The following is a 22,427-nucleotide window of genomic DNA, read 5'->3' as shown; positions in this document are numbered from 1 at the left end:
CATCATGACAAAAATAAAATATATTTTATGATTTTTGATTGCTGTTTCTTTATTGTTTCGGTGTACCAAAAATAATTTTATGTAACAGAGACAATATCTATTATGCCTTAGAGTTGTACTGACTTGCCACATCAATAGAAAAAGAGGGTTGAGAAACTGGCTAATTTAATCACTTGAGCCATTTTCCTGTTTCCAAGGGCATCAACACTGATGCATAGAAGGTTTCCAGTAAGGATGCTACTGACCCATTACATGGTCTGTTAACATCCCTATACCATCTGGAAAAATGTTAAGGAGCATTCAAGCCAGAACAACCAACCAGGAAGGTTAAGAAGTTTGTTCCCAGAAACTGTCTAATTACTTAACACCCCATTATGTCAGCCTGCTTATATTGCTCATGCCCAGAAATTAATTTAAACAATCTTAAAGAAATATTCCTGGATCAATACAAGAAAAGCTCATTCGACAGCATTTGAGGCATATTGTTGATTACCAAAAAATGTTTCATTTAGAAATAAATCGAGGCACTTACAAAGGAAGTGTATGGAGCCAATTTTTGGAGGGTTTAAAGGCAAAAATGTGAAGCTTATAATTTTATAAAAAGCACTTACATTAATTCCTCTGTTAAAACTCATGAATTTTTTGAGCTATAAAATGTAAATTTATACAGTTGTTTTAGGATTTTAGAGTTTGTAGACTTTACATCGTCATGGCAATGAAGTTGTAAAATTGTCTATAACTTTAAACAGAAAAGATTAGTAAGTGATTTTATCACACCAAAATCATGTTTATATGCATATTGTTGGCTATACTTTTGAAAAAGTGAGTATTTTAACCTTTAAAAATTGTCCCCCTTTCACTTCCATTGTAAATGTCTCACTGTAACCCAGAATTTTGCTTTTTTTAAAGAAAAAGAAGGGCAAGTCAAAATTCATTTTTGTGGTAATTTCAATATTATGCCACAAATGCTGTCGATCGGGCTGAATACAGACATGTTAAAAAATCCATTGCAAGAACGTCCCCTCGCAATAGACCTGAGGCCTCCAGATCAGCTGCGAAAACATATCTGAGGACAGTTCTTCTGCTAATGGGTCCATGATCCCCATAGCAGAAACATCCTATGGTACACAAACACATAACAATAATAGATTTAACTATATGTCGCTACATGATCTAAAAAAGTAAAATTCACAAGTTACTGCATATGGAATAGTGTAATTAAAATACACACAAAAGGAATTGTAAATACTATAAATATATATAATTGTATTGGCATATTCTGGATCATATGTAATGTAATTTCAAGAAACATTCAAATGTTTTCATTGAACTTCTCTGATGTCATTTGGTAATGGACATATAAACAATTTGATGGTATCCATTGTTTTAATTTTTTTAAGTTAATCTCAATAATATGACATTAGGAAAGTAATTGTTTTGTTAGAGGTTTAAAGAGAGAGAGAGAAAGAGAGAGAGAGAGAGAGAGAGAGAGAGAGAGAGAGAGAGAGAGAGAGAGAGAGAGAGAGTAGAAAAACAGATTAGCAGAGGACAGGGGCATGAAAACAGGGATTAAAAACACTTCAGCCTGAGACAAACTCAGAACCTTGGAATTAAATCTATTAAAATATTATCAATCACTGCTGATCTCAGTAATCTTTTTGTGCCAACTGCCTTTAACAAAATAACAATTATAGATGATGGGTCCATTATAAACTATTACGCACGGGGGTAAGAAGGAAGATAATCCTGCTTTTTGTTGGAAATTGCCATTAATGCAAAACAACATTAAATAACCTGATTTTAGGGCATCCCAAAAAAGGAATTATATAAACATCTGTAGACAGAGTGTGACCTAGGAAGGGCTGATCACTGCAAAAGGAAACAGTTTAACCATTTTTACATGTCCAATATCTACTTTTTTCTTATTGTATCCATCTTGAGGACATTAAATTAACACTTACTATGCATACATGCTGCAGACAGAAGATGAGGACTGAACACAACTAGTTCCATGATGCCAGTGTCCTGGTAGAGTTGGTTCACATGAACAGTGGTGGAGCTGGTCTCTAATCCCAGTGATTCAATGGGGGCTAGTTCACTCTTGACCCCCATCAGGGACTTAAATCAAAGACCAGTCAACAAAACGGTTTGTCAATAAAACACATTATTCAGTGTTGACAGTGCAGTTCTTCAGCATGTGTGCACAAAAGTAATAGCAAGTACAAGTTTAGACACACTTGACTGTATATACAGTATTTTTCTCATGATCTTAAAATATTTTGATCTGATGGCTTGTGCTTAAATACCTGAAATTGTTTTGTAGATCAATATAATAAATAATATGTATTTTTAAATATTGAAGTAAAAAAAAAAAACTCTGAATGAGTTGGACTGGGTATTGAAGGAAGTGCTCAGCATATGGGAACTCTTTCAGTACTGATTATTCAAGAAACATATTTTTAAACCACATATATGATTAAATGTCACCTAATATTGTATTTACCCTACACATCAGACACTGTCTAATAACATCTGCTTTATAAAGCAGAACACAGACTATGCCAAAAGATCGTTATAAAACAAAAATATGTCTAAATAAATATCCAAACAAATGGTATTATATTAAAGATAACCTAACTTACCATCTGTTCTAGCAAGATGGACTTAACAGTAACCCCAACCAGCAGATTTTCAGATGCTTTGTAGCCAAGCTCCATTTGTAAAAATTAGCTGTGTTTGTTGTACTTTCAAAAACATCTGTATATGAGAGAGATATATAGATATATATAGAGAGAGAGAGAGAATGCTGAAGGGATTGGCAGAAGCCAATGTGTTGTTGATGTTTATGATAACGATGAAGAGAAACATCATGTGCTCTGCTAATTTGTAAGTAGCTTATGAGCACAGAGAGCTCCAAACGTACAGATGTACACTTGGCACACAGCAGTCCTTTGGCAAGCCCTGTGGAATCACATAACTGAACAAAGCTGATTTGGTTTAGCATTTCCATAATGAAGTTGACAAGGTTGCCTGAAGCCAGATTATTTGGCATTGCACTACATGTGAACAGACTCTTATAATGTTGTAAATGTCTTATGTGATTTTGAAACCAGCTAGTGTTTCATAGGGTTTAGCTTTTAAAGGCTCTCTAGTGGGCCAATATCAAAAAAGCATTACATATCATCTAGTAAAGAAGTATTTAAATATGCAAGCCTAAAGTAAACAAAAATACTACATCTCTGCGAAATCATTTTAGTTTGTGTTTGCTTGTAATTTATAAAACAGACAAGATGTAAGATTTCTGAGTACAAGAATCTCTAGTAGAAAAGAGCGTCCATGGCATAACCAAGTGGTGCTGCCATCTAGTGGCTATAGATCTCACTCACAGTACCACCATAACGAACGAAAACGAGGCTGTGAGACTCTTCAATGGCATGCACAGTATAACGCCTTATAAAGCTGTTTATAAATGTTTTTTCCCCCCAATGTTTCATCAGTGGATCAATCTGAAAACATTCCATTACAGTAAATGTTGACATAGTATATGGATAAACCACTAAACAGAAACAGGCCTATTACAGATTTTGTAGAAAGATCTGTACAAATTATGTGCCTTAATTGTTTAACATTTTAACAGTTCATTGGCCCAATTTACCTGAATTAAATGTATTTATTTACCACCAGTATTATAATTCAAGTAAATTATACTAATTTGAGCATTTTGGTTACTTTTTGAACAAATAAATATATGCATAAAACATTTGAAATAAGACCATAATTTATGAATCATAGGTATCATGAGGCATGTGAGCATATCAAAATGATAAGGCAGAAATGAGATTTGAAAGAAAACAGCAGAATGTGACATAAAACCACAGAAAAACAAGCTGATATAACGTACGCAGCACAGTGCAGTGGTGTGCACAGGATGTAGGCAGTAATTATGTCTGATATGTTGTTTATTGGGATTAGTGTAAACTTGCGATTAGCACACAGAACATCTGCATCCTGCATCAAAAATGAATGAGTAATCCCTCACCTCCCACCCACTCAACCCTGCCCACCAAGTCCCCTTTCTTTCCTGTTTAGTATATTTACTGTTACATTTAGGCTAAATCTATTCATTTGGCAGATGCTTTTATCCAATGCAATTGAAGCCACCTTTACACTGCCAAGTAATACATATGACTCTAGTGTTTAAATCAACATTTTCAGAAGTGATATGACAGGTGTGGGTGAGAAACAGATCAATAAGTCATTTTTTGCTTGAAATTCTTCTCCTTGCCCAGTAGAGGGTGGTATGCATGAAGAATGTGATTTGACATAAACACAAGAAGAAGAATGTGAAAGTGATCTGTTTCTCACCCACACCTTTCATATCACTTCTGAAGATATTAATTTAACCACTGGAGTCTTATGGATAATTTTTATGCTGATTTATGTGCTTTTTGGAGCTTCAAAATTTTAGCACCCATTCACTTGCACTGTATGGACCAACAGAGCTGTGATATTCTTCTAAAAATCTTTATTTGTGTTCAGCAGAAAAAAGAAAGTCGTACACATCTGCGATAGCATAAGGGTGTGTAAATGATGAGAGAATTTACATTTTTGGGTGAAATATTCCTTTAATTTAGTCTGGCTTTTATGTGGCATTATGTCTTTACACAGAATTTTCCACAGGCTTACAGCAGGCTTAACTCGGCTGTATCAAGACACCTTTATGGTGCATTCAAACTGTACATTTTATTAGTATGTGCCACAATAATATGAAAGACAAAAAGAGGAAGCGGTCTTCTTTTGATGCAAGTAAGCAAAATGTGGCTTTGCAGTGTGGTTTGGCTGGTCATTGTTGGTTCTGGTTTGTCAACATTTTCCCCAACTCTTTACAGAGGAAAAAGGCAACCAGCTTATTTCTGAACATCAGGTGTTCGGTTTATAAGTGTCTTTTCATTTCACATTCAGCAGGTTTTTCACACTAGTAGTGATTCACACATTAACAAATATTTTAAGTACACAAATCTTTTACGTCCAATTCCATTTTTAATGAATCAGTTGAATCAATGATTCAACGACTTGCTTGTCACGCTTTGCACACATTTGCGACACTTACTGTCATATAAGATGTAAACTACAGAAATGATTTGGTTACTGAACATCAGTGAACGAATCTGAGTGAATCTCTTTGGTGAACGGATTTAAAAGTCAATGGGATGAATCAAAATCCCCAAAATTAGGTTTAAGGCTCTCCCAATTCATTTGTATGATATTCGCAAACAGTGACTTAACTGTCGTAACGTGCTAGTTGACCGTTACGTTCTCTCCTATGATAGAACCACTGAGGTTATCTTTGAGAAGATCTTTGCTAGAGCTTCCATCGTTAAAGGTGCACTCAGTAATTTTATGAAGTATATCGAAGACTGGCTTACAGTGACACCTAGTGGCCTGGATGCTGCATCATTCAAACACACTAGTTTCAGTTACCAATGCCATTGTTGAAATCCACTATTCACATAAGCCATCTTAATCTATGAATGAAAGTGTGCAATAACAGAGCAGTTATTGAGATAAATGAATTTGTATTTAGCTGGTCATGTGAGCTAACATGACTGCCCCCATGAGGTGCCCAAGTGCAATGGACTACAAGGATACTGATATGACTGAACTCTTCATCTCACACGAGTGGCCATGATTTTATACTTTTGTTTCAAAATTACCATTAATTTCTTTAGAAGTAAATCTTTTTAGATGAGGAAATAAATGACTGAGTGCACATTTAATTGACACTTTCAAAGTCTTTCTAGCAAGTCAGTCCACTGGCGGCCATCTTTGGAATGCTCCTGGGATGCCAGTGCAGCTCCTATGTACTTGAATGGGAGAACCCCAAAATCTCAAGATTACGATCATAGAACATATTTCAAATCAGCAGTAAAATCTGACAACGTTGGTATAATTAATTATGCTTCTTTGCTTCAAATTACTTCAAACACTTCCTCAGCAGCATTATTCGAAACCGTATTGTAGCTGTGGAAACTCAATGTTTGAAGTTATGCTATGGTCATATAATACAAAATATAATTTTATAAATGTAGACAAAATAATTCAATAAAATGCACATTTTGAAAAAGTTTGCTAGATTCTCATCTCAGTCTGTGAAAAGGGCCCATAGGTTTATTTCTTAATCAACTTAACTGCACAGAAACACGCTAGTAGGTTCTTGTTTATCCCAATCTGATGGTCTACTGTGCTACATATAGAGCATTGACAGAGTCCCCGAGACCTTTATTTTGAAGTTTTTAGTTTTAAGTTTTTATTTCCGCCCCTGATCACTGCTTCCTTCACTTCCTCAGGCGGAGAAAATAAGCGGAGATCTGATGGCTTTGAAAAGGATCCAGAAGGTAAATCTTTTATTTCCAAACAGAATAGATGTCTTAAAAGTAGAATGTCTTATCGGTGTTTCAACAGATCAACATACGACTAATACAATGAATCACCTTCTAACCCAAATTACACTGTAAAGTCAGAAGGTTAGAAGAATTTATCTTTTTTTTTTTTCTCGGGCAGCTGAAAAGACATAGTGGTGAACAAAGCGAACACAGGAAGTTAAATTTATATAATGTTGTCTTTATTCGTCCGCAGTTAAACAGGCTAAACTATATTTATACATGAAGAAATAGTTAAACAATTATGAGGTACTAAATACATTATATAAAAAAGTTAGATGGACATTTGTAATGTTTATATGTAGGATTTCCTAGGGCAGATTACTTTTCCATTCCTTTTTTAAATTCTGTTGAGTTTTTTGTAACAAAAATCACAAGATTGTGGTTGTCAAAAATGGTCGTCAACTAGTTGATATATACAGTTAATATTTGGGTTAAAGAATGATTGTTACCAAAGTCCAATTATCAGTTGTCAGTTTTTGGTCTATCTGAACCTTGCATTTATTTATAAGTGAAGGATAACAGCTCATGAATCTTGATATTTCAACATCAAGTTTGATATTGTGATTTTTCACCTGTTAGCAATATATGTAAAGGGAGCAAGCTGGTAGGTATGTCAACCTCACTCACCTGGCCTCAAGAGGCGCACTAGCTACTGATGCTAGAGGCTGTATCCTTTAGCCTCCTTGTTAGCATGCCCAACCCTGGTTCAAATCCCACTCGGAGTGGGTCGGCAGGACCGGTTACAGTGGTGCTGTGACTCGGATGGGAGAGAGGGTTAGAGGGTGAGTGAAATGGAAGCCAGTTGGTAGGTAGCTGTGTAGTATGTAAACCTCACTCCCCTGGCCTCAAAAGGTGCACTAGCAACTGACGCTAAAGGCTGTAGCCTATAGCCTCCTTGTTAGCGTGCCCACCTCCAATGCCTCCAGTGCTGGTTCGAATCCCGTTTGGAGCAGGACCAGTTACATATACGCAAATCTGCTTTTCAAACCTTGTTTCAGCCATAATACCAGCTTTGGTGCTTCTTATACATCTGTTTTTGAAGCATAGCAAGTTAACTGTTTGTACTGTTTCTACTGTGTTTGTAGGAGCTACAGGACTTGCAACGGGATCCACCCTCGCAGTGCTCTGCTGGACCATTTGGAGAGGACTGTGAGTGTGTTTGCCAATAATGTACTCAATGACACAATGTCAGTCAATGCTTTGAGTGACTGGATGGTCATTTTACTGTATTGTATTTGCCCTTTTAGTATTCCACTGGCAAGCAACAATAATGGGTCCAGTAAGTACAGATGAATAACTTCAGCTCCATATTCATTTCATGAATTTACCATTATGGCCTCAAGAAAACAAGTGAATTTGCTTCTGTAACACTACTCTTCTCCCCCCAAACCCCCCCACCCCCCAGGGTGATAGTCCATATCAGGGAGGGTATTCTTCCTCACAATTCATTTCCCGACTGATTATCCTTTTAAACCACCAAAGGTGAGTGGAGAATGACATGCACTGCCACCTTTTCTATAGATTGTGTGCTACTTTTCCAGTAAAACATGATCTCATCAACTTATGTGTTGTTTATATGTATATAGTATGTAGTCCTCTAAATTGGCAGCACATTCACATTTCAGTCTGAACTCTAGGCTTAGTTAAACTGTTGGTAAGGCTGCATTTGATTGAGCAGTAGACAAAGGGATAATTGAGGTGATGGTGTCAAAACAATTGTGTCACTCTAACAGCTTGCCTTCACAACAAAAATCTACCACCCAAATATCAACAGTAATGGAAGCATCTGTTTGGACATTCTGCGCTCCCAGTGGTCACCTGCCCTCACTGTTTCCAAAGGTAAAGGGCATATGGACACACATGCACATTTATTTTCAGTCACAACAATTCATAAAATATACATTATATTCATGTGTTACTTTGATCAATTCCACTGGGGATCAACCAGTCAGTTATGTGTGGTTGCACGGTTTACAGTGCATTCAGAATGTATTCAGACCCCATCATTTTTTTTTTCACATTTTGTTATGTTGCAGCCTTATGCTAAAATGCTTTTTTTTATTTTTTATTTTATTACATTAATCTACAGTCCATACCCCATAATGACAAAGCAAATAACAGATTTCTGATAATATTGCAAATATATTAAAAAGAAAAAAACTGAAATGTTGCATTGAAATAAGGGTTTGACCTTTGCTAAGACACTTGAAATTTAGCCCATTTCTGTATTGTCTTTGTGATGTTTCTAACACTTTTATTGGAGTCCAACTGTGGCAAATTCAATTGATTGGACATGACTGGCATAGGCACACACCTGTTTAAATAAGGTCTCGCAGCTGAAAATGCATATCAGAGCAAAAACCAATCCATGAGGTCAAAGAAACTGCCTGCAGATCTCAGAGACAGGATTGTGTCGAGGCACAGATCTGGGGAAAGTTACAAAAGAAAGGGCTACATTGAAGGTTCCCAAGAGTACAGTGGCCTCCATAATTCTTAAATGGAAGAAGTTTGGAACAACCAGGACTCTTCCTAGAGCTGGCTGCCCAGCCAAGCTCTGAGCAATCGGGGGAGAGAGAGGTGATTGAGTAAGAGAGGTGACCAAGAACCCGATGGTCACTGGTTGCTCCAGAGATCATATGTGGAGATGGGAGAAACTTGCAGAAGGACAGCCATCACTGCAACATTCCACCGATCTGGGCTTTGTGGCAGAGTGGCCAGATGGAAGCCTCTCCTCAATGCAAGACACAAAAAAGCACCTAAAGACTCTTAGACTGTGAGAGACAAGATTCTCTGGTCTGATGAAACCAAGATTAAACTGTTTGGCCTAAATTCCAATAGGCATGTCTGGCAGAAACCAGGCACGCTCATCACCTGTGCAATACCATCCCAACTGTGAAGCGTGGTGGTGTACCATCATGCTGTTGGGGTGTTTTTCAGCAGCAGGGACTGGTCTAGGTTGAAGGAAAACTCGATGCTGAAAATACAGAGATATCCTTAAAAAAAAAACCTAACCTGTCAATCAACTGTTGCGCTAAAAAGAGAGTTTAAACTTTGCCGGTTATGAGTGATCAAAAATGAAATATTTGTCCGATTTGAAAAAGCCAATACGGTATATACACAAGCATGAGAACTTCACAGATCATCTTCAGTGTGTCTGAAATCAACATGCAGGGACTTACGAGAAGCACAAACATCTGCAGCTCAGGTTAATACAAGATAATGGATAATTCTGCTCAAAATGTTGATTTTATGCTTGGATTAAATTTCAGCTTCATGTGGGAGAAGTGCGTGCTGTTAGTTTTGCTCTTTGTTTTTTCTGACTTCGTTGAGGATCATTATCATACAGTAACACACTGCCATAGTGATTGATGTATGTCTTCATGAAACAACCTGGAATTCTGTATAATGGTGGAACAGTCCTCAATGCAACCTGAACTACTTCAGAATGCAGCACATCGAACGAAACACAACACGTGTTTCGAGATGCGTTTATAAAAATGTACGTTCTTTTGAAGTTTTTTGAAAATGCTGCAATCGTGCACAAGACGCTGAAAGAAAAAAAACCGAGATTCAGCGCAACAGTCAAAGATGTCTGTCCAACGCATGTTAACAAGTATATTGAAAAACAGTGCGTTTCACACAAAGCATGTTTGAACAGCCCCTAGCTCGCCCTTTATTTGGAAAAACTGACCCAAGCCCAGCCAGAAAACCTGTTGGTTTGTCAGAACTCACGGGTTTGGGTTGAAGACCTCTATTGCATGTGTAGAATAACTGAATATGATTTTGGTATTCATTTAGTGGTGCGCCGAATGGTTAAACGAATATCGATTATCCGTGCACATTCTTAGATCCTGCTAATCCCAGATTATATTAGAGCACTGATTCTGCACAATGTAGAATACTTGGTGAATTTTTGGATACATTAACAAATTATTGTGTTTTCTGTTGTTGTGTTTCAGTTTTATTATCCATATGCTCACTTCTTTGTGACCCAAATCCAGATGACCCTTTAGTTCCAGATATTGCACACATCTACAAATCGGACAAAGATAAGTATGTAACCTTGTGTGCATGACTTCTCGCTCTTTCACTCTTTATTAGTTGACTGACTTCTTCAGCCTGAACCATTTACTCTGCTAACTTGTCATAACATAAGAACATTTTGTTTAAAGGTATGTGACGTATTACAATTTTGGCTCAAGTTTTCCTTTTATAGCTGAAATGTTCTGTTGTTTAATGAGAGTATAATGACTGTGGTTTTCGCAGGTTTGATCATTCCACAGTTTTTGCCCTTTTTCAAAATGTTCTTAATTCCTGTCGAGCATAGAGTAGGACAACATTTGATTACCAAATGGCTCACAATGATCAGCTTGACAGCTGACACTGAAGGCTTTATAGCTTTGTTAAAACTTATTTTAAACATCCACTGAATGGATGAATCAGTATTTGATGTGAATTCTGTTGCCAGATAGAGCTGAACCAATTTATTATGTTTTTGTTTTTATGGGATTTTTCTAATTTCTGTGATTACATTTCCATAGTGTCATGTGAATTTAAGATGGCTGTTCTTTTTTTAATTGTATTTTTTTAGGTATAACAGACTAGCAAGGGAATGGACTCAGAAGTACGCAATGTAACTTAATTTGACTGGACGGCAAGATTTTGAAATGGTCACACATAGACACTATTACTGCACACAGTACTGCAACACACCTGAACGGAGACAGAAGTTTACCAACAGAAGATTGTCCCCACCACAAACCCATACATACCAACCATGTACACACAACTTAAACTGAAACTATTTGCTCAGATGGCCAAGTCACGTGTCCCTCTTCACCGAGGCATCCTGGAACAAAAGCTACCTATCAGTTCACAAAAATATTTTTGTTATCCAACGGACAAGTTACTTTTTCGGTAATTTTATTGTATAGAAATAAGAACTATACTGGATCATTTTTATTGTTTTTGCATTAAAAGGTGTTATAAAAATATATCTCACAATAGCTGTTTTATTGTGTGTGTAAGTGAGACGAGAGACATGACTGTACATGTGTGATCTTGGAATTAGATCACATCAGGGATGAAAAAGTAGAAATATTTTGCTCATTTCTGTTAAAAAAAAAATAATAAAAAGTAATTTAAAGGCGAAGTGAGTAGTTTCTGCACTTGGTGTCACCAAACAGAGTCAAGTTTTATGCATTTATTTAGAGCTAAAATTTTTCTAATGAGGGAAATGCTGAGTGCAACTTAAAGCAAGGGTATGACAAATAATTTTTACATAAAAATAAAAAAAAAAGATGATAAATAATCTTTCTCTGTTGCAGAGGTAGGCCACGAGGTGGTGATATTTATCAATTTAATTCTCTCCAGGGACCTACTTTAGTCGTTCTTAAACTTTTATGAAACTTTCAAGTTAAACCTATTGTAACTGTCTCGTGCAGAGACATTCGTTTTATAATTGTGGCGTTGTTTCAAAAGTGTATACATTGTGTCAGCATATTTTAACCGTTTCAGTGATTAGTTTAATTTCCAGATAATTTCTCGGAGGCGCGCTATTTGGATATGATCTGAAAGTTTGAGAGGCGAATGGGCGGTTATCCAGACACGTGAATGCTCCCGTAGGAGTACTTCCATCCATCTATCCATCTCCTCCAACTATAGTGTGTTCTGGTCCCGGAGCCAGAGGAAAAGTAGAGGGGAGAGGAATTTAGGGGCAGATTGATATAGGTACTCGGGGGGCAGTAACTGGCCAGAAGGGCTTCAAAGGACGACTGGTGAAAACGTGCTCTGGATTCAGCATGTTTTTCTCCTAATGTTGACATTGCGGTTCGCCTCTTGTCCATATAAACCTCGTTTAGTAAAGTTTGAGACACATCAGAAGCGCAATGGCTGACCCGCTGAGTTTCATGCATCAGTCTGATCAGGGCTCCAGCAGCGAGCGGAGCGACGATTCCCCGTCTGCCGTGTCTGAGGATGACTCGAGCGGCAACATCTCCCCGCCTGACCCAGACTGGACCGAAGAGAGGTTTCGAGTTGACCGCAAGAAGCTAGAAACTATGTTACTGGGTATGTTATTCCTCAGAACTTTTACTCAAAACTTCCTTCAAGAGCTTGGAGGGATAATATGATGTTTTAACACTTTTGAGGAAGCGTTCGAGTATCAGAGTTGTGTCTAAAAATAAAACATTTGGATGTTACAATGTTTCCTTGAAGTCTGTCTTTAAGGAAATGTTTTGAGGATGCGGCCTTTGTTGTGTTGCACATAGTTGGACTAATCTGGACTATTGATTTATGTGATGGCCAAATAAGACATTCACACGAACTAACAACATCATAACATTTTTTTGTATTGAGTCCATTTTTTGTGTGTAATATTACGAGTTCCTGCTTGAAAAAATAAATACAAATAAAGCCTAGGCTGGTTAGTTGGTTCCACAGGCTGGTTTTAGTGGGGGTGTGGGGCACTTTGAGCTGGTGAGGCAGTGAGAACTGAGTCTCAGCTAAACCAGCAGATCACAAACTTGTCCAGGCTGGGAGCCCAGTTTAAACGATCTGCCAACCAGCAGAAAAATACATATTTATTTATTAACAGGGGAGCTAGACTTTATCAGTTCAGTTCCCAACAAGAAGCTGTTTAACTAAATATACATAGGTTGTACATTTACATTTATTCATTTGGCAAATGTAAATTTGCCAAAGGTTGTATCATAACATGGATCATGTGAGTGTGAAGATTTAAAGGAGTATTTAACCTAAAAAATGAAAATTCTCAACATTTACTCAACCTCATGCCATCCTAGATGTGTATGACTTCTGCAGAGCACAAACAAAGATTTTTATAAGACTATTTCAGCTCTGTAATGCCTAAATGCAAGTTAATGGTGACCAAAACATTGAAGCTCCAAAAAGAAAATCGATTCTGGATGATAACAGACCAAAATATAACTTTTCTTTTTGCTGTACATCTTGCCATTGCAGTCTCTTGGCAATATCATGATTTCAAGCTTGATTACACTTCCTAGATGCATGCTCAGAGTACTAAGTGGTGCTAGGAAGTGTAATCGACCTTGAAATCATGATCTTGCCTAGACACTACTGATGTCAAGATTTATAGTGAAAAATGTTGGTCTGTTCTCACCCCCAAACTGATAAAATCACTTGAGAAGACATGGATTAAACCAATGGAGTCAAATTGATTACTTTTATGCTTCCCTTTTGGAGATTCAAAATTTTGGTCTTTTGCATTGTGTGGGCTAACAGAGCTGTGATATTCTACAAAAAATCTTCTGCAGAAGAAATGAACTCCTATACATGGATGACATGAGAGTGAGTCGGCTAAATGATTAGCAAATTTAAATTTTGGGGTAAACTCTTCCTTGAAGCTCCATAAAGGCTAATATTCCCATATTTTTTTGGTGCAAATGTAGAATCAGCCAAGTTGTCGCATAACAATGTTCCCCTCGTGCATTTATTCGCCACTTCAGAAGAGGCGAATAAATCTTCAGTCCTCTGGTCTGATGAAACAAAAAAGGGTGAGACTTGCAAGCCGAAGAACACCATCCCAACCGTGAAGTATGGGGGTGCCAGCATCATGTTGTGGGTATGCTTTGCTGTAGGAAGGACTAGTGCACTTCACAATATAGATGGCATCATGAGGAAATAAAATCTCAATACATCAGAGAATGGGCCTTCTAAATGGACAATGACCCCAAGCCTACCTCCAAAGTTGTGGTAAAATGGATTAAGGACAATAAAGTCAAGGTATTGGAGTGGCCAGCACAAAGCCTTGACCTCAGTCTAATAGAAAATTTGTGGGCAGAACTGAAAAAGCCTTCGTGAGCAAGGGGGCCTACAAACCTGTCTCAGTTACACCAGTTCTGTCTAGAGGAATGGGCCAAAATTCCAACATCTTAATGTGAGAAGCTTGTGGAAGGCTACCTAAAACGTTTGAACCAAGTTAAACCATATAAATACAATGCTACCAAATACTAACAGTGTATGTAAACTTCTGACACATTGGGAATGTGATGAATAAATGGGAATGCTGAAATAAATTATTCTCTCTACTATTATTCTGACATTTCACATTCTTAAAATAAAGTAGTGATCCTAACTGACCTAAGACAGGGAATGTTTTCTACGATTAAATGGCAGGAATTGTGAAAAACTGAGTTTAAATATGTTTGGCTAATATATATTCAAACTTCTATCAAACTAGAGACTCTGATGTACTTATCCTCTTGTTTAGTTGTACATCTGGCCTTTCACATCTCTTTCTGTCCTTGTTAGAGCCAGTTGTCCTTTGTCTTTGAAGACTGTAGTGTACACCTTTGTATGAAATGGCAATTTCAAGCATTGTATAGCCTTCATTCCTCAAAACAATGATTCAATGTTTCTCTCCAAACAATGAAGCTTAGAGAGAAAGCTGTTTCTTTTTTGTCATTTTTGACCTATTGACTTAAGACATGCCAGTCTATTGGATAATGTGGCAACTTAAAAACAAACACAAAGACAATGTTAATCTTCATTTAACAAACCAAATAGCTTTTAACTGTGTTTGATATAATGTCAAGTGATTTTCTAGTACCAAATTAGCAATTGAGCATGATTACTCAAGGATAAGGTGTTGGAGTGATGACTACTGGAAATGGGGCCTGTCTTGATTTGATGAAACATTACTTTTTTCAAATAGTGATGGTGCTGTTTTTCAGTAATGTCCAGACTAGTGCTGTCACGGTACCAAAACTTCAGTAGTCGGTACCAATACCTGTGAAATTTCACAGTACTTGATACCATTTTCGGTACCAAAGCAAAAACAGGTTACTAAACAACACTCATTTATTAACAAAGTTAACAAAACATTAGCAGCAGAACTAAGAACAGAAATATGCCATTGAGCAACACTTTAATTTAAATATATTATTTTTGCATTATAATTATAAACTGTACAATGTATGCTTGGAAGTATTTTTTAACACTTATATAAGATTTGCTTCAACTTTTGCAACTTTTAATTTAAGTTTTTACCAAGTAATAAAAAAAAAAACTTAATAAACAAGCATACAATAGAATGAATAAAAAACAATTTCCAAACTAATGTGCAAAGTGCTCTCGTATTAATAAAGCTGCATATTGCCATTTTTCTTCACGATAATAAATGCACAGTGACATATATTATGATTAAATAAGTCGCAAGCCATCGCGTTCTAATCGAGCTGCATTAAGCGTCCGCGCTCGAGGGATGAGCGTCCCGAGGCAGAGTCTCTCAGCCAGGTGCAGTTTCAATCTCTCCGCCTTAGATCGGGACATTCGTGCAACTCATTGAAGAGGCGCTTACCACACAGAGAAATGCCAGTTTCTGAGTTTATAGTTATTAACATGACCTGCTTCTGTATTATTTGAACTTTAATAAAGCTATAACACATTAAATAAGTTTCCTTTAAAGAGCTCCGGCTAAACTTATTCCACAACGAGACTGCTTCTGAATTTACTTTTTACTTTTTTTTTTTATATGTAATTCCCTAATAGTTTGGGGATCTACATAAGAAGAAGCTGTGAAAGTTTAGAGTGCATCTGAACTGTGATCTGTGTAATTATTCTTCTCCGTCAGGAGTGATCTGCAGTGCTGCTCTCGCGCGTTATCATTACAGTTTAATATTAATTCATTTTACGTTAAATGAGATCAAATGACTATTCGACAATGAAAATTTTTCTCGTAATTTTTTTATTTTCGATGTTGTCGATAATGTCGACTAATCGTTTCAGCCCTAATGCAAATTATATGATTTTAAACTAACATGCTTTTGTTGCTTGAATTAATCTGGGTGTCTGTCTTTCAGGTGCTTTATTAAGTTTGATGTGTTTCCTCCTTTCGTCTGAAAATTGCGAAAGCACCGTTTACAAATAGGTTTTTGCTGATCTATGATGTTTCCCTTTTCATCAGCCTCAAATACAAAGAATTTCCAAACCTGGCTTTTTCCACTTTTCTTTTCGACAAGATTCAGTTGGGACTCTGCCGCAGCAGCAGCTTTGCTTGTCGTCATCTTTTGCTTGTTGTAAGCGTTCAAAAGTTCTTGACTCTGCATGGGTACTGGGTAGACCAGGTACTCGGTACTCCGGTACCTTCATAAATTCTTGTATCATAAAATCTTTTTTGTTTCAGTACCAACTTGGTACCAGAGTACCGGTATTTTTGACAACACTAGTCATGACTATATTTTGGGATCAGTTGAATGCCACTTTGGTGAATGAAAATAAAAATTTCCTTCCGAAACAGCAAAATCAGTACATTATTCCTAACGTTTGGCTGCCAGAGTATACACACACACACACACACACACACACACACACACATTCTTGTGGTGCAAACAACATAATTTGTACAAAGCTCATAATTCAATGCCTGCATCATATTCTACAGTCTGGCAGCATTGGAGAACTCATAAGTTCTGTTCTGTTATAGAAAGACCTCTAGTTTACAGTGAAACATGTTGGGGACTTTGCGTTTGCAATCTAACCACATTTATATGGACATGGACTTAAATGCATGAGTGGATGTGCATTCTTGTATATATTTTGTTACTTTACTACTAAGTTTACATATAGTTTACGAAATAGGTCTTTCCGGGAAAAGTGGAACCTTTTTGTGTTTTTGTGTGTGTGTGTTGATTGGTGTTATTGTATGAGTGAATGCTTCCTTGATATTTAGACCCCCAAGTCTGAAGTCGGTTCAAGGTGAAAGAGTTCAAAGGAACCACAAAGCTTCCTTCCCCAGGCAACGTGTTACAGGACTGCCACTTTCAAACAGATAGTAACAACTACATCAATTCTCACATCACACACATACAGGTGAAACTCGAAAAATTAGAATATCGTGCAAAAGTTCATTAATTTCAGTAATTCAACTTAAAAGGTGAAACTAATATATTATATAGACTCATTACAAGCAAAGTAAGATATTTCAAGCCTTTATTTGATATAATTTTGATGATTATGACTTACAGCTTATGAAAACCCCAAATTCAGAATCTCAGAAAATTATAATATTGTGAAAAGGTTCAGTATTGTAGGCTCAAAGTGTCACACTCTAATCAGCTAAACACCTGCAAAGGGTTCCTGAGCCTTTAAATGGTCTCTCAGTCTGGTTCAGTTGAATTCACAATCATGGGGAAGACTGCTGACCTGACAGTTGTGCAGAAAACCATCATTGACACCCTCCACAAGGAGGGAAAGCCTCAAAAGGTAATTGCAAAAGAAGTTGGATGTTCTCAAAGTGCTGTATCAAAGCACATTAATAGAAAGTTAAGTGGAAGGGAAAAGTGTGGAAGAAAAAGGTGCACAAGCAGCAGGGATGACCGTAGCCTGGAGAGGATTGTCAGGAAAAGGCCATTCAAATGTGTGGGGAGCTTCACAAGGAGTGGACTGAGGCTGGAGTTACTGCATCAAGAGCCACCACACACAGGCGGGTCCTGGACATGGGCTTCAAATGTCAAACGTCTTACCTGGGCTAAAGAAAAAAAGAACTGGTCTGTTGCTCAGTGGTCCAAAGTCCTCTTTTCTGATGAGAGCAAATTTTTCATCTCATTTGGAAACCAAGGTCCCATAGTCTGGAGGAAGAATGGAGAGGCACACAATCCAAGATGCTTGAAGTCCAGTGTGAAGTTTCCACAGTCTGTGTTGGTTTGGGGAGCCATGTCATCGGCTGGTGTTGGTCCACTGTGCTTTATTAAGTCCAGAGTCAACGCAGCCGTCTACCGGGACATTTTAGAGCACTTCATGCTTCCTTCAGCAGACAAGCTTTATGGAGATGCTGACTTCATTTTCCAGCAGGACTTTGCACCTGCCCACACTGCCAAAAGTACCAAAACCTGGTTCAATGACCATGGTATTACTGTGCTTGATTGGCCAGCAAACTCGCCTGACCTGAACCCCATAGAGAATCTATGGGGCATTTCCAAGAGAAAGATGAGAGACATGAGACCAAACAATGCAGAAGAGCTGAAGGCCGCTATTGAAGCATCTTGGTCTTCCATAACACCTCAGCAGTGCCACAGGCTGATAGCATCCATGCCTTGCCGCATTGAGGCAGTAATTAATGCAAAAGGGGCCCAAACCAAGTACTGAGTACATATGCATGATTATACTTTTCAGAGGGCTGACATTTCTGTATTTAAAATCCTTTTTTTTATTGATTTCATGTAATATTCTAATTTTCTGAGATTCTGAATTTGGGGTTTTCATAAGCTGTAAGCCATAATCATCAAAATTATATCAAATAAAGGCTTGAAATATCTTACTTTGCCTGTAATGAGTCTATATAATATATTAGTTTCACCTTTTAAGTTGAATTACTGAAATTAATGAACTTTTGCACGATATTCTAATTTTTCGAGTTTCACCTGTACATCACACACATAGTCATTGTTGTAGTGATGTGAGCATTTCCCCCCACATCTATAACTAAGTGACTGTTAGGAGTGGGCGATATGATTCTATATCATGATATGAGTAATTTTATATCATGATAACGATATTCACATTATAGATAAATTTTTCTGAAAATCAATAAAATTGTATTAAGCCATGTTGCAGTGTGTAATTTTGAGTAATCCCGTCAGTGAATTAAATACTTTATAAATGAAAAGTTCTTCATCTTATAAATCAGCAAAAAAAGAAACATCCTCTCACGTTCAACTGCTTTTATATTCAGCAAACTTAACATGTAAATATTTGTATGAACATAAAAATATTCAACAACTAAAACATAAACTGAACAAGTTTCACAGACATGTGACTAACAGAAATGGAATAATGTGTCCCTGAACAAATAGGGGGTCAAAATCAAAAGTAACAGTCAGCATCTGGTGTAGCCACCAGCTGCATTAAGTACTTCAGTGCATCTCCTCATAGACTGCACCAGATTTGCCATTTCTTGCTGTGAGATGTTACCCCACTCTTCCACCAAGGCACTTGCAAGTTCCCAGACTTTTCTAGAGGAATGGCTTTAGCCCTCACCCTCCGATCCAACAGGTCCCAGGCGTACTCGATGGGATTGAGATCTGGGCTCTTCGCTGGCCAAGGTTGAACACTGACATTCCAGTCTTGCAAGGAAGTCACGCACAGAACGAGCAGTATGGCTGGTGGCATTGTCATGCTGGAGGGTAATTTTAGGATGAGCCTGCAGGAAGGGTACCACATGAGGGAGGATGATATCTTCCCTGTAACACACAGCATTGAGATTGGCTGCAATGACAACAAGCTCAGTCCGATGATGCTGTGACACACCACCACAGACCATGATTGACTCTCCACCTCCAAATTGATCCCGCACCAGAGTACAGGCCTCGGTGTAGTGCTCATTCCTTCAACGATAAACACAAGTCCGACCATCACCCCTGGTGAGACAAAACTGCGACTCGTCAGTGAAGAGTACTTTTTGCCAGTCCTGTCTGGTCCAGCGAAGGTGGGTTTGTGCCCATAGACGATGTTGTTGCCGGTGATGTCTGGTAAGGACCTTTCTTACAACATGTATACAATATTAAGATGTAACAACAGACCTACAAGCCCTCAGTCCAGCCTCTCTCAGCCTACTGCAGACAGTCTGAGCACTGATAGAGGGATTGTGCATTTCTGATGTAACTTGGGCAGTTGTTGTTGCCATCCTGTACCTGTCCCGCAGGTGTGATATTCGGATGTACCGATCCTGTGCAGGTGTTGTTACACGTGGTCTGCCACTGGGAGGACGATCAGCTGTCCTTCCTGTCTCCCTGTAGCGCTGTCTTGGGCATCTCACAGTACAGACATTGCAATTTATTGTCCTGGCCACATCTGCAGTCCTCATGCCTCCATGAAGCATGCCTAAGGCACGTTCACGCAGATGAGCAGGGACCCTGGGGATCTTTCTATTGGTGTTTTTCAGAGTCAGTAGAAAGGTGCTCAAAGCAGTTGAATTAACTCCAGAACCGTATAGGATAATAATATCTTTTTTATTTCTGTGAATCCACCAGTGCCTCCAAATCATGTGGCCACATGAATTACCATTTCTGCAAAAAAGTTTCTATCATTTAGATTTTTTGAAAAACCTACTTTTTCAAACTTGTGCTTCGCGTAATAGAAGTGTGAAGAGATTGTCTTTGTTCCGCAACTAAGTGTGAAGAGATTGTCTTTGTTCCGCAACTGCTTTCGGGACCTTGAATAATGTATAACGTGCGAGTAAGGGCAGCCGGTGTACTTTCTGGTGACCTCCTAGGGAAAGAATGTGCCCCCCTAGGGAGTTGGTGCCCTATGCAGACTGCGTAGTATGCGTATAGGGAGCAGAGGTACTGGTGACAAGACTTGGATGACTTCAAGACTCGTGTCCGTGCAACATTCGCACAAACCACAGCTTTGACGGTGGCTTAAGTGAAATTTCATGCCGCAGAAGTGGAGTCAGTGTAATTTTTCTTGAGTTCTAGAAAAACGTTTCATCTAATGATGAGTCACTAGGGGTGGGTATATCGCCCACCCCTAGTGACTCGTATCCATCCCTTGTCTCTGATTGGATGATGTGCAACATCTGGAGGTGTTTTGAATGACTATTGTTTTGATTGGTCAGAAGCACCTGTAGGCTTGATCATTAATCCAGATATTTGTGTTTTTGTATGAAGGTTTAATGCAGGGCTCTTCAAGTACGTTCTTGTGGTGGCCAAATTAACCAGATGAAAACTTGGAGGGGGCCAAAAACATTTCTGTATTAATTTTAGCTAGCTAGCACTTTCATTGCACGTAATATTTTACTTAAAAAAAACCACCCTGAATACTGTGCAATTATTCATATTAAAATAGTCACAAGGTTTACTGTATTGAATTATAATTTTTTTAAGGTCAGGCCATGAATTCCTCCATAAGATCTGGCTGAAGAACAAGCATGACTTATCTTAACTAACAAATAATTTTTTATCAACTTAACTTAAAAAAAATTATAATAATAATAATTGTAACATTTTAGGTCTATTGTTTAATTATGAAAACTGAGGAGAAACATTTAGATCTGCTAAAGCCCTCTCACAATATCAACCCACAAATGAAAAAAATGCTCATATAGAAGTGCCATGTATACTTAGGAATGCATTTAAATAAAATTTACTTTTTGGAGGATAAATCTCTATTCTTTCATTTTCTCTATAATGTATCATCTTATTCAGTGAGTGAAAATAAAAATTGTCCTGCAAATATTGTGAATTTGCACACAATAGCTAGGACAGGAGCCAGAATTCTGTGCAATAAATCATTGGCAAAAGAAAAACAAGCTGAGTTGGTGCTGTTATTGATTGAGAGTGCTGACACACAGCTGTATAGAACCAAGTATAATCAGGATATTTGCAAGTTCAGTTTCATGTTTTCACTTTTTTTTACGAGCCCTACAGACCCTGAACAGTGAATAAAAGCAAACTTTTCCAGCACATTTTCTTTGAGCGTTCGGTTTTCATAATCGATTTCTCTTTTGTTGGTTAAGATGTGCATATGTGTAAATTTAACAAATTAATTATAAATTATATATTGAAAAATAAAGCTTTAAATAAATTAAAGCAATTAATCATATCCCATGTCTGGACTGTAATAAGGAATATTATCATTAGAGTAATACAAGCTTTAAGTACCACCTGTTTTCAGCAGGGGGCAGTAAGCTAAACTCCAGCTGTATTGGCCATGCGCAGCTGTGCAGACAACAAACCACACTCAGGATTTCTTGACACTAACGACAGCGCAAGATGAGGACGTGTTCTTGCATTCAAACACAGCTGGACAGAGCACAATTTCAAATGCTCTTGATATGTGTTTTTCTACATTTCAAACTGCGTTAAACTTGACACATTGACCGAAAAAAACGCTGTTTATGACACGACGCAACCAAAGTGAGACACTCAAAGAATCGGTCTGATGCATGTGTACATTGATGTGTCCTTAAATAAATCCTTATAATAAATCTATCTCAATCAGATT

At 37.7% G+C, this 22,427-nt stretch overlaps 1 protein-coding gene and 1 pseudogene across 1 annotated transcript in view; both read left to right on the top strand.

Moving 5' to 3' along the window:
• Positions 1-6,332: 6,332 nt before the first annotated feature.
• LOC127662763 (ubiquitin-conjugating enzyme E2 D4-like) lies at positions 6,333-11,437 on the top strand (annotated as a pseudogene).
• Positions 11,438-12,057: 620 nt separating this feature from the next.
• LOC127662808 (protein bicaudal C homolog 1-B-like) overlaps positions 12,058-22,427 on the top strand; it is a 59,390-nt gene continuing 49,020 nt past the window's right edge. Inside the window, exon 1 of the mRNA XM_052154160.1 lies at positions 12,058-12,512. Coding sequence (XP_052010120.1) covers positions 12,332-12,512 — 181 coding nt within the window. The 5' untranslated portion in view covers positions 12,058-12,331. The remainder of the gene's footprint in view (positions 12,513-22,427) is intronic.

The sequence above is a fragment of the Xyrauchen texanus genome, chromosome 22, assembly GCF_025860055.1.
Source record: "Xyrauchen texanus isolate HMW12.3.18 chromosome 22, RBS_HiC_50CHRs, whole genome shotgun sequence".
In the NCBI taxonomy this organism is placed as follows: Eukaryota; Metazoa; Chordata; class Actinopteri; order Cypriniformes; family Catostomidae; genus Xyrauchen; species Xyrauchen texanus.
The sequence above is the reverse complement of the archived record's forward strand: the minus strand, read 5'-3'. Positions and strand labels throughout refer to the sequence as shown.